Source organism: Saccostrea echinata, unplaced genomic scaffold (assembly GCF_033153115.1).
Source record: "Saccostrea echinata isolate AGI-Se365-2 ecotype Australia unplaced genomic scaffold, CSIRO_AGI_Sech_v1 ptg000030l, whole genome shotgun sequence".
NCBI lineage: Eukaryota > Metazoa > Mollusca > Bivalvia > Ostreida > Ostreidae > Saccostrea > Saccostrea echinata.
Genome location: NW_026889779.1, coordinates 10986870 through 11006916, shown reverse-complemented (window position 1 = coordinate 11006916; position 20047 = coordinate 10986870). Strand labels below are relative to the sequence as shown.

Genomic DNA, 20047 nt, shown 5'->3' with positions numbered 1-20047 from the left:
ATATATATATATATATATATATATAAATATATATATATATATATATATATATATATTTCCATTTCTATTTGTTTTCTTTGTGATAACTCATTGAAAGTTAGGAGAGTTGATTTCTTGATCATTCTAGATAACGGAATGCAAATTTCGCCAAGCGAAAGGTCAGGATGTAAGAAGGCCTAATACATGCATGTAATTCTCGTGCGGCTGTCTGTGTCAGACTCTAAGGAGGCCTAATATGCATGTAAATCTCGTGCGGCTGTCTTTGTGTTTGACGTCAGTGGGCGGGGACTATTGAAATTGACATGCGAGGCCTCGTGTAATTTAAATCTATTAGTCTACATTTTTAAAATCTAAATTTACAATTTATTTCACAATGAAATGGAAATATAAGGAATCACTGTCTAGTTAGTAGGGTATGCCAGGGACATCAACGATAGTTGGAAACGTGGGATAATTTATGCATAACGGGCTTCGCCCGTTATGCAAATTATCCCACGTTTCCAACTATCGTTGATGCCCTGGCATACTCTACTAACTAGACAGTGATTCCTTAAATATATATATATATTTTAAAATTATATATATATATATATATATATATATATATATATATATATATATATATATATATATATATATATATATATATATATATATATATAATGGAGGGGGGGGGATTATAGACAGATCATAAATTTTTAAGGACATGGTTTACGTGGTAGACTATCAGGATCTTAATTTATCTTGAACTTTCTACTATAAGCATTTTTTGTTGTTGTTGACAAGGTCAAACGATTGATCTAACGGTTTTAAGATGAACAGCTTAATATTCTCGCTGTTACAATGTTTCCAGGAATAATTCTATATGTCTTCAGCTGGCTTCAACGGTCAGAAAAATTGTGTAGATACATGTATACGATCATTGGCCTTGTCATGATTTTCTCTTTTTAGGAGCGTTTTTTTTTATTTCTAAATTTTTAAATGATTTGTGCATAAATAGTTTTAGAGAGTGTTACTTTTATCTATTGATTATGGTGTTCTGCAGGTTTCATGCATTTCACTCGACCCAGTAAATCAACATTAAGTCATTTTCGTGTAAATATATTATTTCAAATGAATTTGATGCATTGGAAATGAAATTCAAACAAACAGAAGCACGGAAAAGGTGGGGGGGATGTCTTTTACCGGCAGAAGGATGTAATATTACTGGCAGGGTAATTTGAAAGACAAAAAAATGGAACTGGCGTTAATTTTCGCCACGACTCAGATCAAAATATGTTTCATAAATTTTCATTTTGCCACGTGTGTTATAGTAATAAAAAAATGTAGTAATATTGATTAATAATTCATGTGCCTCACTGTTTCTACTGTGTAAATAATTCCAATCAATTATGTAACACTTACAATACTGGACAGGTCGTTATTTAACATGTAATGAACTTTGCACACAACAGGAAGATAAAGCAATTTTGGGGCTTTTTTTTTTTAAATTTTCATTATAATCACTGCATGAGATATAAGAAAGCTATAATCACGCCCATCCTATTTTGGGAATACATATTTGGGGAAATGATATGATATATATGCTTAAGTGTTTCATGAAACTTTCAATTATGTGATACATATTGTATTCATTTAGATGTTTTTCCGGCTTGCCAAAATGGCATTTAATACAGAACCCAACGAATTCAAAGGGGAGAGCGGAATATGTGGAACCCAAGAGTAAGTTGTGATTTCATTGTCAGCTTTTGCCTTTGGATGTCATGGGTTTATAAGGTCTTCTATTTAAAAATAAAATTGCACCCTACATGTAATAAAAGATAAAAATATGAGTATACATGCACTATTAACTGAAGTGAGCAAGCCTATATCATTAATACTAGTTATACTCCTTGCTACAGCAATGGAATGCCAAAATGCTGCACCCACTACCACCTGGTGAATGGATCTTGTAAAGGTAGACTCCATTCCATCTACGTAAAATTGAGTTTGTTTTTAAATGGGCATGTTCAATAGAAATTTTAAATCGTACATTAAGCTGTATTTATAATTCAATCAATTGCATTGTAGTTTAAAACATGGAAACTGAATGTAAGCTATTGATTTTAAGCGAGATTTTTTTTTTTTACTTATCGCATGATGATGTTATTTAAGAGAGAAAGGGAGGCAGAATTACGATATAATTACATTGGGAATTTCTGCAAGTCGTTTCAAAGCAGGAAAATGAGTGACTTTTATAAATAAATGGACTGTATTACAGAAGTGATTTCAGTACAAAACAGACAATAGAGAAATAATTGCCATCACCCAAAACCATAAAAATAGAATAGTTAACAACTGCTTCTATGATATGATCATTGAAATTTGCCCGTAGATATCCCTTTATCGTCAAGATATGTTTCATATATACATGTCTGTTCACACTTTTTCCGCTATACGGTACATGTACATTCTTTTAACAAAACATTCTGTTAATTAAAATGGTCTGTACAGTAGGCAGTGAATGATTATAAATTTAAAATTGTTATAGATTAAATGATTTTCCAGTTCAATTAACTTCTACCTGTTTATTTCGTATGCAGAATGTACCAGTGGATATTTCGGAAGCAATTGTACGCCTTGTAGATTCCCAGCCTACGGTCTGTCGTGTCGAAGTACCTGTCACTGTTTGGAAAATCTCTGTAACCATAAAATCGGATGCTTAGGTACATAAAGAATAAAGCTTCGACTATCGATAATAAACAATGTTATCATAATGATTTTTCATTTTCTATTATGTATTCTGCATTTAATTTAGTCTTTAGAAATCATGAGAAAGCGTTTCTAAAAATATGTTAGTTTTAGCTTAATCTCTTCATATATGTTAATTACGATTGTTTGCATATAAAAATATATTTAAGAACTCAATGATAAAAAAAATCTTACAAGCACAGATAACCTTGTGGTATTCTGACTTAGGAAGCAGCTCTTTATAATGTTATCTAATAGGTATGACACTAAGTATTATTTTCATATATGCACCTCATATTATTAATTTGTTGTGATTATAAGCTCTTCCTATTCTCAGTGTAATAAATTCTTCACATCATGGTCATAAAATCATTTCAGAATAAATAAGCACCGCTTCATACCTCATACTATTTTCCATTTGAATCTACTGCTATAATTCTTGATGAAAATCAATGTTGGGAAAAAATTGTTAAAAAAAAAAAATTGTAAAATTTAAAGCAGTGGGCCATTACGCCTTAAATAGTAATCTTTTACATAATTACACAGAGTCTGAACAATCAACAACAACAACAGCAAAACAGATTATATTTTCAACTGAAGATATTACATTCAGCAGAAGCAGGGCTATTACAACCTTCACATCCAGAGAATTATCTGTGATCGGCTTAATTACAACAGCAAAACCAGTTACTTCTTCTGGTGACGTTTCTATGACGTCGGTCATCATTATCATCGGGAGTGTTTTGTGTTTCTTTCTCTTTCTGATTGCAGCCAATCAAATTCATAGCAAGATTCAGCGACAAAGACTTCTGGTTACTAAGAAACAGAGAAGGAACAAACTTGATCCTTCGGAGGTAGAGGACGTTTACCAAATTATCGAAGAATCACAAGTTTCTGCAACGAATAATAAATATAATGTTGTTTCTGATCAGAGTAGATTACAAAGCCTAGCTTCTCCAGCTTCTAAACCCGAGTATGTACAAATTGTAGAAGAGCCTATTCAAAATCTTTCATATGATTCAAATTCAGCGGAAATAAATGATATAACAAAAATCTTAGAAGCGGAAGACAGACACAAAGACTTGAACAATCGAGATGAAATAAGGAAGGACCCGGACTGCGAAAATAAAGAAACGTTAAGCGGTCCTACATCGCCAACTGCATGTCTTCCAGAAGTTAACGTAACAAATACAGATGATACTTATTATTGTGAGCCTATAACACAACATAATACTTACCTAGACGTCATTCAGCAGTCACGTGATCCCGCTTATATTGATGTCGTTCACGAGTGAAATGGAGTTCTTCTGTAAAATTTTCCTATAAAAGAATAAAGAATTTGTGTTATGAAATATCTTTTTTATGTGAAAAATATGGAAGATTTTTAATCAAAAATATTGAGAATTCTCTTGAATATGTCTGTATATAAAACATTTTTTAAATATTATCTTCAATTTACATAACAATTGATTTAAACAAAAAGTGCTAGTAACCTGGCGTTATGTTTTCTTGTTAAGTTTCTGTGTTAATTTTATTAGCAACTAGTTAAAAAATTACAAGTCACTATATTCAGAATATAGTATCCAGCATATACTGTAGAGGTTCGAACATATGGTAAGAGAACTATCCATATATACACTGTTATACGTTGAAAGGTATTTTATGTTTTAGAATGATTCATCTTCGTTAAAAAAGATGTGAATTGAAAGCAAAACCATATTTTACAAACAAACGAAAACCTACGCACGACTTCAATATGCAGTTCCAAACATGATCTTTTATTTCTTGTATCAAAACCTATGGTTGACAACGGATTCTAGTAAGCGACAATTGTGATATTTCCTTTTATTGAGAAAAAAAAATCATCGAAAACTTTCTCCAAAAAGCTGTAAATCTTAAAATTTCACGCGTAATTAATTTGCCTGACATGGAATTCTTTTTTATCTTAATTAAGATATGATTCATTATTAATGTCAAAATGATTCATTTTGAGTGACCATTGAATAAAACCTAACAAACTCATTACCAATTAAGTAGAAATAAATACTTCATGCTTGATGTTTATGGAAATTAATGGGAGAGTTAACTGTTGGACAGATTTTTCAATAGATTCCGACGGAGAAAAACACATTATACAGTGCATGCATGTTAAATGGCTATTACATGTATCTTGTTTAACAATCAACTGGAATTGTAAATAAAGGTAATTATCAGAATATACTCTTCAGTTCTTTTAAATAAATATTTATCGAGTTGGTAATTTTAGAAGTATTAATATCAAACTTACTTTGATTATTTTTATAAGATGCATCATTTTACAGCAAGCAAAAGGTATAATTTTTGGGCACAATATATTTAATTACTCAAAGAAAGGTAAAGTACATGGGGTTATATTGCTTTAAAAAGTGAGAATTCTTGCAAATGTCGCCCCCAGTTCATATAATTATACTAAGTGATGAGGAAAAGTAGAATTTAACACATGCTTTGTCGGGATGAAAAGGCGGAAATCTCCCAGTTCTCTTCTGTCGGCCCAACGTGTGTTCTTGGTAACCATTAGGCAGCAGAATGAAGTATTTATCCTTTCTTAACGGTAACTCAGTTAAAGTGACACCAGCGTAATTACCTTAGTAATGGATGGGAAATAATGAGCCCTTTAGCGATTTACAAGCATGGGTTGTGATATTTTAATTGGAATTAAGGGCAGCTTAAGGTTGGACATGTAAGTGGCCAATTGACACCATCTTAAACTGATCCATAGAAGTCAATTGTAAATACATTTCTCTCTACATGTAATGTACTCATACACGAACGATATAAGATCTGTGTTTTATTTTTACCTGAAATATATAAAATGATAGAGAAAACATTTACATGCAGCCAACTGATGGACATGTGTTTAATAGCGCATTTCGCAGAATTCGTAAGCTGGAAGGGGATTCATTTGTGTGACGGACTTCACTTGAGTTAATTTATTTCTGGTGAATGCATATTTTATTACGAATTCGTTACACATTCCACAATTTGACATAACAGTTGAGAGTTTATGGAATAAAATATATAATGAACATTTTTTTTAATGTAATCGTTATTTCTAAATTTCCACTAAAGAAATGTTTTTGAAACACTGGACGGACCCTTTTTCACACATCATTTAAGAGATAAGCTTTACCTTAAAAATCATTTAATGTCCTTCTTATTTGAATCTTTGTTTTTTCCAAATATATTTCCCGTCTTTACTTGACCTAGTTTACTTGTCTTAATTCGTAGTTGATCAATCCGGACGTTTCGAGACTAACAAAATGAATGAAACCCCTTGATCTTTTTGGCCCTAGATGTCGCTTTTTTAATCACATCATCGAGGTGTCAGTGTATTATGTCATAAAACCGTCACACTGTTTTTGCCCGGTCGGATAAACAAATGTTCTCTCATTCATTACCAAGACGGTTTAACACTGTGACATATGCAAATAATTTTCATTGTAATATAACGACTTAAAATGACGATGGTTTTCTTGTTTTGGCTAAACAGCCAGAAGGGCGATTGATAAAAATCTTCTCAAAAGCATTCATCCGTAGCCAAAATCGTTTTATTGCATAGGTATAGAGAAATTCGGCTATTTTGCTATAAGGAGGGCAGGGAGCTGGTCATCCAAGAGAAGGTGTTTGGATGTTAGTGTATTTTATACTGGCCATAAAAACCAGACTCCAGCATACTTTCTAAGGGTGCAGCAGCCAATCGTGATACAGTGATGGCGAGGATCTGGAGGATAATCATCTCTGTTACTTTCCTATTCTTTGTCACCTGTCAAGGTAAGGTTCCCTTTAAATTACATTTTCCATGAAAATTCTACACATTTTCTTAAAGAAAATTTAACAGTTTCTATGTTCTTAAATATTTTTTTTAAAATACATAAATACATTGACTGGATGATTATGAAAGTGATTGACAGCTGATTGACATTTATTACTGGATAATTATAAAACACCTGATCGTGGCCAGCAGTAAACCACAGTTCTTCCTCGTATAATTAATCTAAATTTGCGATCGTGATGAATAGGTTTCTGCAGGTTACCGAAAATAATAATATTTTGCGAATCTATAATATTAGAGAAATTCTTGGTGTTCGTACTATAGTTACTGAAGGTTAATGGTATTGTGCAAATGTCCTCTACAGACCCTGTATTTTGATCTGTATAAATGCCTTGGGATATGATGTTATCCAATACTTGCCGATATGGAGATGGGGGTAAAGTGTGACAATAATCCACAACAGATTCCCTGGAATTAGCATATCTGATGATTTTGTTGCGCAATTATGCGAAACCACATGTTCTGATGGTGGCAGTATAAGCATACATGTAGATGCTGGGATCGACAAAAAATAAGAATCGCAGTTTCCTCTTTTAGAGTAATTGAATAAAGCTTAGTTTTTATCTCTTCAACCGTATTCCTCCAATTTAATCTTGCGCTAGTTCCTTATTTGCTTTGTTGGAAAATTTTCACTGTCTACCTATACTTATCAAAAATGATAATTTTTCTATCCTTTCTCTTTGTTCATAACAATGAGGATGTTGGATTAGTTTAAAATTAAACAAACTTCAATAGACACTATAGGAGTTAAAATAAAATTATCCTCCAAGTAAGCTGAGTGCAAAAGGTATAGTAAAATTAATAAATTAAACTTTACCACTGTAGTGATTTGTCTTGGACTGTCTGGGATATCGAGGACAGCGGGCATATCAGTTGGTACATCACATATCTATCGAGAAACATTTTAATGGCAATGTGGCCTAGAGGGTATATGTCAATCCTTCTGTAAGGGACGTGACCTTTTCTTCAATGAACTCGTTTAAAAAGTTACTTCTAAAAGATCTCGATAGAACGATTTGCTTTGAAGACAATGACTTTATGCACACGTGGGTTTCAGATTAATAAAATTTGAATGAAACAATTCGGACTAGAAATGGAAGAAACTGTTAGCACATTATAACACTTTATAATATTTCTGAGTACATTTACGTTCATATTTCAGAACTGACATTTAGCGTTTAACTTTCAATGTTAATTGAGTTAAAAGTCACGAAATGGTGTCGGAATGGAGAGTAGGGATTTGACAAAACCACTAATTTCATTCTTCAAATCGCCGTCCATCTCGCACAATGTATTGTCAGTACTTTGAGTTATGAGAAGGACGCCTGATCGTGCAGTTCTTCCAGCATTTATTTCTGAATTTCTGTTGGAATTTTTGTAAGAAGTTGATGTGTGTAATTTACATAACACGGAAATTTCACGCTTTAATCAGAAGTTATGTACTTAAGCAGTGATTGTTCTCATTAACCGAAACTAGCTAATTTATTGTTTGTAAAGGATAAAGAATATCAATTATTCACAGTTCGGTAATGAAGTATTTGACTTTTTTCAATCGTAAAAGCATGCTGTATGCGTTGAGAGCTTTGCAATATTTATGCTCTAAGTCGTGATTTGCCAAATCAAAAATCTACAATTCTTTGCTTCTTTAAAAAGGTCAACATGATAAAAATTGTTATTTCATATTAATGTTTCACTGCACTGGCTGCTAAGTTTTCTTCAGTTTTTTGCTTATTTCTATTTCATTGGATTATTCAATTTTCAATGGAATGTCAAGGTACCTTGGGCAATTTTTATATTTGCATTTTCACAAAACAAACCGAAAAAAATCTTGTAAACATTTGCATAACATGCTGTAAGACCAAATGGACAACATGTTGTTATAATAACATAATTACAATCTGCTAATATCTCACTTACGTGACCTTTTAAATATCTGTTTTTAAGTCCCTTGAGGATATATTAATTTGATGATTATCGTATACAAACTGCAAAATTTGATAAAATATAAAGATAAAATTCCAGATGAGGTAAAATATGCATCATGTTCTAGAATTTGAAAATAGTTGCAATTCTCTCTCTCTCTCTCTATATATATATATATCTCCCTCTCTAACAATTCACCTTAGGCAATGTTAATTTGCCCCTAGTTCTGTTCATTTCTTTTTTAGTCATACGTTATCTAGTAAGCAGTTTTGATAATTTAACTATACTAGCCCTTAGTTTTACTGATTTTAAGAAGTATGTGTGTTGTAGATGAAGACCGAGGACTTGTTGTTTCCTTACTTCCCGATCATATAAGTGAAATTGTAACGTTCCCTGGGAAAGTAGACAGCTTTGTGTCTCCCAAAGAAACAACAGACGACAAAACTGGCAACAGATTTCTATATTTCTTTGGCCGAACGGACGTTTTGAGTATGGCGTGTGACCCTTGGAATCACTCTATATACGTTTTGGACGGTTTAACACAGAGTCTTTATAAAATGAATAATTTCAACATATGGATGAACGACACGCGAAGAAATGTTACTCTAATGCATCAAGGAGTTTCTCATTCCGCCTCTTCCCAGATTGCGTTCGATTGGCTTTCTCGGAATATCTACTGGACAGATGACCATTATAACTGGATTGGTGTTCAACCAGTGGACACAACCGACAAAACAATGTACAAAATTATCATGCATGATGGCCTATGGTCCCCTTTGTCTTTAGCTGTGGACCCTATCAAAGGGTAGGTGAGCAAAAAATTCTTTTATATATATAGAGTAGTCACGTGTTTTAATATAATAGATTACAAAAAAAAAAAAAAAAAAATAGCCGTGCAAGGTATACGACACATTGAATATTGTAAATTATCTACTCTCAGATATCTGTTTGTTGCGGAACATGGTGCCAATACAGTTATTGACAGGGCTGATTTAGCCGGCGAAGATAGAAAGACAATCATTACCTCTGTTTCCAAAGTTCCTGATATAGTGCTAGACATTGAAGAAGAAAGGATATACTGGATTGACATTGGTAGAAACAGTTTAGAAACGGCAAAGTATGATGGGACTGACAGACGGTTGGTACGACGGTCTACGAACATATACATCCTGATGAGTGGTCTTACACTGTACAAGGTTTGTAAGCTGTTTTACTTTCATGGAAAACAAATCTGGGAGCAAATGCATTGAGTGACAAAAGGTTTTAGTTAATGTTTTATTCAGATACGGAAATTAAGTCCGAACTTGCTCTATGTCTTAAAAAATTGTTTTTGTGGAATGCAAATGTTATACGTTATTAATTCGCACCTGTTGTCAAAGATTATCTATCATCGATTGTTCAAAAATTCAGCGACGTATTAGGAAGATTCAGATTATATTTATTTTCGATAAAACCAATTTATTTTTACTATTTTCTCTGCGTTTCGTGTGCATGTTTTATTTTTAACACAGTTGAAGGTATGACTTGATAATTTTATTAACTAATTATTACTTTTCATTGAAATTGAAGCAAGTAAATGATAACAATTATACATTTTATTTTAGAAAAATATCAGTAAATTGACAGTAGAATTACTTCGGTTAATGGGAACTCTCAAGTAAATTGCCAGTACTTATTTCCTAATCCATAAAATATGTTCGGCCATACACTATAAATACAGTTACAGATTTTTGGACTGTCATTTTAAAGGAAGCGTTATGCTTTAAAGGGTTCAAATGTTCTCATGCTTATAAATCAACTCGAAAAATAATGATTTAAAAATTGCATCCATTGGTTTGCAGTCTGGGAACGAAGGATTGTCTATCTGACATACTGTTATTCCAATTTATCAGTAAAAAAATATGCATTATGACTACTTTGAATTCTAAATTTAGTACATGACAGTATGAATAAAGAAACTTTCCGTATATTTTTTGCAGGACGTGGTCTGTCTCACAAAATTCCAAGAGGGTGAGGTGTTGTGTCTTGACAAGCGAAGTGGTTCTGTTGTATGGTCAAATTCATTTGCTACACAACAGCCTTGGAGCGTGGAGGTGTATGACAAAGAACTGCAGAAAAAAGTTCCACGTAAGTGCTTCAATCTAAAAAGAGGCTATGAGCGCCAATATTTCCATTGTTATCTTAAGCAGTTTATGATTATGGTTTGTATTCCTTTAAGACTTTTTTTTTTTTTACCTCAGATGCATGTGAGAATAAAGGATGCGATCACATCTGTAGTAATACGCCCTCTGGTGCTAAATGTCTTTGCAAGGAGGGGTTCGATCTCCACACGGACGGTAAAACGTGCAAAGGTAATTCCATATTTTTCTTACTTCATGTAAAAAGCTGCTTTCACGAAACGTTGGTATCTGGCCAACGTATATTTTCAGAAAGAAATACAAATCCAGATAGTGTCAAATAGAGACGCATCAGGTGTATAAACTTTTTTGTCTGATTTTTTTTTTTTCATCGATTTCAAATTATTGATTCATTATTTTCAGCTTCACATAAATTATTTGGAAAAGGTTTGCTTATTGCAAATAGCACAGATATGTGTATGTTAGACATTCGAATGATCACTGCTCATGAAAACGATGCACGATGTTTCCTTTCCTGGAAAAGCAATATCACATATATAGCAGTTGATGCCAACAAGAACAAGGTTTACTTCTCGGACAGCACTAATTGGCAGATTCAAAAATATGATATTGTGCTCGACGTCACTTCCGTCATAGCAACTACCTCCACCACCATTTCAGGTAAAAGTTAAATTACAAAATAACAATGATTTTTTTATGAATGTTTTCTTTTAAAATATACTAGTATTTGCCTATTTTATACCAGCATGTACCCCAACAGAAAAAAGGAGAGAGAGAAAAAAAAAGAACAGAAAAACACACATTGTTGAGAAGCCTACACATTTTAAAATTATTTCATTAATTTTTTTAGGTCTTGTTTACGACTGGATTAATGACGATATATACTGGTCTGAAAAAGACTCAGGGAAAATTAAAGTCACTACTGCAGCAGACAACGTTCGTCAAGAGGCTACGATATTTTGGGGCCTCGATCGTCCCTCTTTCCTTACTATAAATCCCCATAATTCGTAAGTAAAGTGCTTAAGGGTGTTTGATTAGCGAACAAACAGAAATTGTGAACAAAACCATAACAAACAGACGGACGAAATAGAATCATGTCTTGTGTTCTCTTTTATACGGAATGTTTTACTAACGAGAAGAACTCTAGGGGAAAAAAGATGGGCGTTTCCATTTCTCTAACCTTAAAGCTTGCTAATCTAGGCCAATGAGTCTGGATCATCCAATTTGTCCATATTTAAAAGTAATCAGGTCAGTTAAGTGATGCATATAATAGAATATAAACTGTCACATTCCGAAGTTTAAATGAGATAACTATTCAACAAATTATATTTCTTACGAGGCTTGTGACAGTAAACATTCGTCAGGACAGCATATTCTTTCATTCAAGAGGTCAGAAGATGATTTATTGTACAAGGGTGAATCAAGTTAAATTTTAAAAGCTGAGTTCTGCACCAAACACTCCACAACAAAAGTACAGAGGCAGTTCATCGACTTGTTTATATTATGAACGCTACATATTTCCACTGCAAAGTTGTAGATAACATTATTCAAATCCATGACATTTTTTGTTTACACCACACTTAAAAAAGTATTTATTGCATATTTTTATCGTATGCTGCATTCAGTGATATACTGATTCAAAATTCAAAGTTACATAAAACATACAAAACAAATATACAATGAGCTTACCTCACTTTACAACAACTTTGTAGCACGTTGTACTGGATAGCCAATAGAAACGGACAATACAGCATAGAAGGTGGCAGTTTTGATGGAATGCAGAGATGGAAAATTGCTGAGAAAGCAATTTTACAAGGTCCGTCCGGGCTATTTTACGACTTCACATATAAAAAGTATGTACACGTTTATTTTCACTCTAGAATTGTTTTCATCAAGTTCTTCATAAAAATTTCGAGAAGTCCGATTTAGATTCTTCTTTATACTAAATCATATAAATGCTGTATTTTTGTAGACTGTTCTTCACCGACAAAGGAGAATTGAAAAGCATTGACCCAGATGGAAGAGATCTCCATGCTTTGAATTCTGTTGGAAGCGACGACAAAGTTCTTGTATATAAGGTCAGTTTCAAAGAGATGTTTTATAAAAACGAATACCTCTCCCATCGCCAATCATCAGTGACCTTGACCTCTAAGGTTACGTTTGGTCATGAAATTTCAGCAGAGGTTTCCAAAATAATGGCCCAGATATGCTATCGTGATGGTCAGACAACTGTTCCAAAGCCAGTGTGTCTGCTTCCAATCACAGTTTGAAGCTGCTGCTGTTTTCTTAATATTTTACCTCTTAGTCTATTGTTTTCAAACCTCAAAAATAATTGTCTAATTAAGTAATTTTTACTGCACTTTATTGTAGGATTATGCCCTGGTGTATAACGGAGGAACCTCCATTCGAAATCTTAATATACACACTAAAAACTTCCAGGCCGCCATAAACCTGACAAATTTCAAGGACGTTTCTTACATTGCGGCCTTTGACAAAAGTATTCAAACAACGGAAAGATGTGAGCATTTGAAAGAAATCTACTAACTATGAGACATATGAGTCACTTCTTAAAATTTTCGAATGATATCGGCATTTTTGAAAAACGTTGAAAGTTCAGCATCTTCCTTGTATACTAGTAACTTTGGTATTTTTTAGCTCCTTGTATGGTTAACAACGGAGGGTGTGAACATATATGTATACTGGACAAGGGACAGAAAAAGTGTCGATGTGGGTTTGGATTTACTCTGCGGTCAGACGGACTCAACTGCTCAAGCAGTAAGCAGATAAAAATCTCAAACATAAGCAGCTTATTCAGAGGAGTGATGAAAATAGTTAAGAATTGCTCATGAGTTACATGTACATGTTATATCATCATTTCCATAATATAAGTATTTCCTCGTTTTACAGCTCCTATGTTGGAGGAGTTTGCGATGACAGTAGACTATACACATGGAATCCTGTACCAGATATCACTCAAAAATGCGGATGTGAAAGCAATAGACCTTCCTGCTCCAAATTACCCTATGTGTGCCACCTATGACACTAAGCGTCACAAAATATACTGGACAGACTTTCAAAGATATCAGATTCTTCAAAGCACAGTATGGGGACAGAATAAATCCGTTGTATTTAATACAGGTATATCAGTTACAAGGCCAAATCATTACAATTCTTTATTGCCTTAGATCTGTACACGATATCAAAAAAAAACTTCCCAATTCCAACATATTTTATAATTAAAAGCTTGAGTTCTACAAAGATGTTGATAAATGTTCTTTAAAATTATCAGTTTGTCTTCGGTTCCCAATATAATTACGTTATGATCCACAAATAAATCTTTTGATCAGGTTCCTACATACCGGGCTCCATCCAGATAGACTCCTCAACAGGCAATATCTATTATGCTGCTACCACCTTTGACTTCATGAAGGGAGTAACGTCACATATCGCAGCAGTAAGACCAAAGAGCGGACAGAATAAAGTAGTTATTTCGCAATTAGAAGTGGTCAAAACCATAGCATTACATCCACAGAAAGGGTGAGGATTAAAAATCTTAATTTTTGTAAACAGGCATTCTGATAGTATCTTTTATATTCGAATATGTATAATGTGTTATTATACAGTTAACGTATATCATTGAGGGAGTTAGCAAGATTCCAGTTCCCCAAGGCCAGGACTATTTCCCGAGGCGAAGCCAAGGGAAATGGTCGATTGGAACTGGAATCTTGCTTACTCCTGCAATGATATACTTTTAACTGTTTTATTATACCGATACAAACGTAAAATTTAGAGGATTCAGATAGCGTGATTTCATAGCAGGGATTAGCTCACTGAACTAACACACGGGGATTAGTACACTCACATATCATACCAATGTAAAAGTAAAATCTAGAGGATTACGGATAACCGGGAATTAGCTTTTGATGCAGGAATTAGCTCACTTGACTAACGCACGGAGATTATTCCATTCATAACGATTTCTAGGGAATTATTCACATCTAACGATCTAATGCTATATAGGGAAAAAATCAGTAGAGGTATAATAAATTTAATTGTCTTACCTGAAGATGGTTATACTGGATTGACAAAGGAGGCGCCCAGTACACCTCATACATTGGACGAGGAGCCATGGATGGCGACAGCCGTTCGTTCTTTGTGTCCTCCAACTTATACAGCCCAACTGGTCTTACTGTAGATTATAAAGGTGAACAGTCTTACAAAAATAAGTTTTAATCCTTAAAAAGCAAAGAAAAAAAAAGATCATGGTACTAAAACAATGTGTTGCATATTACCTTGAATTGAAGTCGGGATATTTCTTTAAGTTTGAAAATTACATTTTTAATTACTTGTATATTTTTAGATGAGAAATTATATTGGTCGGATAGTTACATGAATACTGTCAATTATATTGGACTGGATGGCAACAATCGGGGAGAGTTGACCCATGACCCCCGTGCGGACATTATGCATATTGCAATTTATGGATCCCACCTATATTACACAGCTGTGAATAGACAGTAAGTTCTTTGACCATTTATTGGAATGTCTATGTTTCTCAGCTCCTATTCCACTCACTGTATAAAACAATCATTCTCTTACGAGGGCTTGGTAGTCATGTTCATTTTTAGTCTATTTTCCTGGAAATAAAGAACCGTGTATAAAACTATAGGAAATTGTATTAAATATTACAACTGGAATATGTGGGTTTTTTTTCCTTTACTCAATAATAGCTTAAGGCTAGAAAAATCATATTTCATATTTTTAGGTGGAGCTGTTGGGTTATTTGTTGTCCACTCAGTCTCTTTAAAGTACATTTTGTTATCTGTAATGCTTAGGGTTATTGAAATAAAAACAAAGGCTAAGCAGCATTTTGATTTAAATAAACATGACCTTTCAGATTTATTACTAAAGTCAATAAAAAGACAGGAACAATTTCTTCTTGGATGAGTGAAACGCCAGAATTCGGACGATTAGAGACGTTAGCTTTATATCCGGGTGACCTAATGCCAGGTAACGAATTATATCAAGTATGAAGACTTGTCACTTATGTCACACAAAAAAATTAATAAGTTATTAGCAACTGTTTTTAAAGGACGACCATTTGATTCTGAAGGGGGGGTGGGGGGTTGGTTGGCATATTTTGGAAATAAATAATCTGTCCTCGAAAATGTTGGAAATAAACAATCCGTCCTCCACTGGCAAGAAAATAAATAATCTGTCCTTCCTTGACTGGTGCTACCCCCCCCCCCCCCAACAAAATAGAAATTTTAGAATTTGGCAATTTTCCTTTTTTTTTCTTTTCCTTGTCAGACTATTTCAGTGAGGAAGGAAATAAATAATCTGTCCTAGATAATCTTGGAAATAAATAATATGTCCTTCAACGATATGAAAATAAATAAACTGACTTGGAAAAATTTGCCAGCCAGCTCGCCCCCCCCCCTCCCCCCCTTCAGAATCAAATGGTCGTCCCCTAATGGTTACTAAATAAGTAAATAAATTACTTGGTTTTTATCCCCTTTTGTTTCATAGTCAATGAAAAGTGTGCTGTGAATAACGGACTATGTAGCACGTTTTGTTTACCGACTCCTTTTGGTCGGACCTGCGCTTGTGAAGAAGGGGTTTTACTGGAGGAAGATGGCAGAACGTGCAAAGGGGGTAAGTCAATGGGATTTTTTTACGCAGATTAAAAAAAATCTCTCTTATTGTTTGGAGGGGGGGGGGGGAAGAATTTTTTTTACGGTCTTGTTCATACTCACTTTTCCAAATTCAGAAGTTCCGAATTTCTCACAAATTTGTCGTATTATTAATAAAATGTCATAGTATTATACATGTAGTTCAGTGGAAGGTCACTTTTTTCCTAGAAATACACAATCTCTACTTCCTGTTTATTTTTTTTCAAGAATTCTATCATTAAATAATTTAATTTTAACTTTCAGGAAACATTATATCCAGTATTTATAATTACTTTCAAATTTCTTCATTTATTTTTTTTTTTACTTTTTGCATAGTGAAAAAATGTAATCAGACTATTCCAAACGGAGGGTTTAACATGGAGTGCAGCGGTTACCTAGGAAGCACGTGCCGGTACCACTGTTTCCAGGGTTACCTTCCGGCGAGGGCGGACAGCGAGTTACATTGTAATTACAACGGAGACTGGGGAGTTCAAGTGGACCAACTTTGTGAGTATTGTCATAATACCCAACTACAATGTACATGTATTTCAATAGTTTGTTAAAGTAATATCTGAGCACATTTATTTCACCCTAGATCTTTTGTTTTAGGTTAGTACTGTTGATAGGTAATAGGTTTATACTAAATTAAAGCTGAACATGATTCGTAAAAGCAATGTGTCCGCCATTTTTGTTCGGATTCTCGCTATATCTGAGGTCCTCTATATAAAGGGCCTGACTTGGACACTGTTTAGTATGATCAGTCGACACCGGTGTAGACGGACGTATGCTATACATCACTCGGTAGCGAAAAAATAACTGTAATACCTCGTCTAATGCAGGAAAGTAAGATACAAAAGAAACTTACAGTTATAGTAGTTATGGTCAGTGCAGTATACAAACAAACACAGATACACGTAACTACAATAAAATGTAAACAAAGGTAATGCAAGATAACCAGCACGAACACGGTCGCCATTCCACGCCGATACCCGTGACAATAAAGCAGTCAGGTGTAACGAATGCGAAGAGTATACCCTGGTGTTCATGCATCGTAGATATGATATCGAAAATGGCGTATGCCTATTTACGAGTCGTGTTCAGCTTTAAGGATATTTTACATGACCTTCACAATGTCAGAATTGTATTGCAATGAATGTTTTTTTTGTTGTTGTTTTTTTTTTTTTAGAATATAATAATTGTCAAAAGATTTGTGAATTGAAGCATTTGTTGACAGTGACCAAATATTAGAATATTACAAAATATACAATGTACTGTAGTTTGGTAATGTTAAATGCGCATCCCTTTACAGGCGAAGCGTATGATCCCTCCAAGGCTGCTGAATATTCAATGAAGACACATACTCTGAATAATGCGGCACTGGGCGGAATCCTTGGTGGTGTCATCGTTGTTCTCGTCATAATCTTCGTTATCATTGTCATCATTTTATACAAGAGGTATACAAGTAAAAAATATATTGCTAGCTTTCTCAAAATGAAATTGTTTTTAGCGATATTTATTATTTGAGCCTAATAAATTTCCACTAAAAAAGTTTACATTTTACCATTGGAATGTGCTATTCTTCTAAGCTTCTGAAAATAACTATGGATATTCTAACGACAAATAGCAATTAAAAAAAAAAAAAAAAAAAAAAAAAAAAAAAAAAAAAAAAAAAAAAAAAACTTAAGTCAAACTTGCAACTTTGTGCATATATAGGTCAACATATCTAGCATATGGCAGGGTAAGCAGATATTTATGTTAATTTTAAAGCTGGTAAAGAAAATGTCAACCATTTTAATTTCTGCAAATTAAATTTTTTACATGTCATTTTTGCAGGCGATCTGGTATGTTTGCTCATGCTAAATTTGTAAACGCACCAAATGTACAACTAAATCCGTCAAATGCGGAAAAGATAGACAAGGAGATCGGAAAGTCTAAGGAACATAACAATGGAACATTAAATGGGACATTGGGAACAAGTAATCCTGTGTATGAATATAAAACTGACAAAAACGATTCAAATCACCATGTATATAGTACATTGGATGTTTAGAATACGTGATCATCTGACTTCCCAGATAGTATCATTCCAGCTTATGAAATCCATCTTGATATTATCAGGAAACAGAAATCCATGATATGTGCACATATATCCCTCTGTGTATCTGACGTAGATTCGATACTTGATTATAAGAACTATATGTGCTAGAATGGAAGGATGCTTTTGAAGACATATTGCACCCATTATACAGATCACAATGTTAATGGGGATACTTTTGCATTTTCTGATATTCTTTCTTTTTTTAAATTTGTTGATTTTTACAAGGTGCTGATGGAATTTTTATACCCTGTATACTAGACAAATAAATATACTTTCAAACTTTTCATTCTTTTTTGCAAAATCAGATGATAACTAAAAAAAATACTCATGTATATTTATGGGGAATCCCGATTACCGTTATGGCATTTTTTCGGTTACTGGACGGAAGGTCATTGTATATATATTACTGCACTGGACAAGTTATGAGGAATGCTTCATAAAGGTTAAATATTTGTAAATTGACACCTAGAACGGACGTTACACCCAGTTCGGGGGAAAACGTACATTATATCTTAATTAGAAAATGAATTAATAAACGAAGTAAAACAGGTTGATGCTAGGCACAGTTAATATTTAACAACACTGTAATTTAAGAGATTTTTTTAAATTTTTATTTTTATAACATGCATCTATTTAATTAACAACATAAAGACAACGTGACAATACATAATCGTTATTATTCAAATCTCCCTGTCGTTGACCGTAGTAGCTCATGGAGAAAGGACAAGGGACTCTGATATGCTGGTACTGCCCGACGTCGTGGACGGGAATTTTGTCTCGGTTTCCTGCGTTCAAACGGAATCAATGGTACCAGCAAAATGTCTCCTTGAACAATGGTGCCACTTCGTGGTGTCGAAGGAAGTAGCCATAGATCCTGACCCCTGTTTGATCCAAGGTCGCGGAAGGCAAAGAGAGTACCTGTTAAAATCAGTATGAAGTATACAGAGTGTAAAATGATTAAAAGCATTAAATTATTTGGGTATATGAGTCCATCTAATCCTTGTCTTAGAAATGATATAATCCATTTCAAAGAAGATGGGCGAACAAATATGAAGGTTAAAAATTCAATCTCAATTATAACAAAATTTTCTTTGGTATTTCATCTAGCATTCTAATGCAATTGCTTTGTAAAAAAAATCATCTAGCATTAATGTATACTTTATGAAAATCTCCACAATATGCAAAAATCTCACAAAGATAGAAATTAATTGTCTATATGAAATACCACACCCACACACACACACCCACACTCACACACACATACGCCAAAGAGGGCAAACATGATCATTTTCTCATACTATAAAAGAATTTTTCCGTATGAGAGAGTTTTTTTTTTTGTGGAAAGTTTATCCCCAAAGTATGCATAAAAATATACATTTTAATTATATCCAAAAAAATGGAGCAAAGACCAACTTTACCTTAAAATTATACTTTTATAACACAACACTTCCGAGAAATACTTGAAGTATATTTAGGCAAGGGTCATATCAGAAACATAATTTAAATGCCACCATCTGTCAGGAGGTGTGCAGCGTAGTGGTAAACGTGTTAGTCTCAAATAAATCTAAATGTTACTTAGGATTTTGTTGCTAGGGTTCGAACCTCAAGAACACCA

The 20047-nt window shown here is 33.6% G+C and overlaps 2 protein-coding genes across 2 annotated transcripts; both read left to right on the top strand.

The window, feature by feature from the left end:
* The first annotated feature begins 1904 nt into the window (after positions 1-1904).
* Positions 1905-4025, top strand: LOC133196046 (uncharacterized). Its single transcript, XM_061331996.1, has 3 exons — positions 1905-1957; positions 2583-2705; positions 3277-4025. Exons 1-3 carry the CDS (start codon positions 1909-1911, stop codon positions 4023-4025), a joined length of 921 nt encoding a protein of 306 aa, XP_061187980.1. The 5' UTR covers positions 1905-1908.
* A 2034-nt stretch (positions 4026-6059) lies between these two features.
* On the top strand, positions 6060-18715 carry LOC133197285 (low-density lipoprotein receptor-related protein 4-like). The gene is made up of 20 exons (XM_061333243.1): positions 6060-6540; positions 8855-9329; positions 9465-9720; positions 10504-10651; positions 10765-10875; positions 11065-11322; positions 11513-11669; positions 12375-12515; positions 12635-12740; positions 13033-13180; positions 13318-13437; positions 13570-13800; positions 14010-14199; positions 14730-14866; positions 15023-15179; positions 15560-15672; positions 16192-16317; positions 16671-16841; positions 17644-17788; positions 18168-18715. The coding sequence occupies exons 1-20, from the start codon at positions 6480-6482 to the stop codon at positions 18382-18384; spliced, it is 3468 nt and encodes a 1155-aa protein (XP_061189227.1). The 5' UTR covers positions 6060-6479; the 3' UTR covers positions 18385-18715.
* Positions 18716-20047: the final 1332 nt, after the last annotated feature.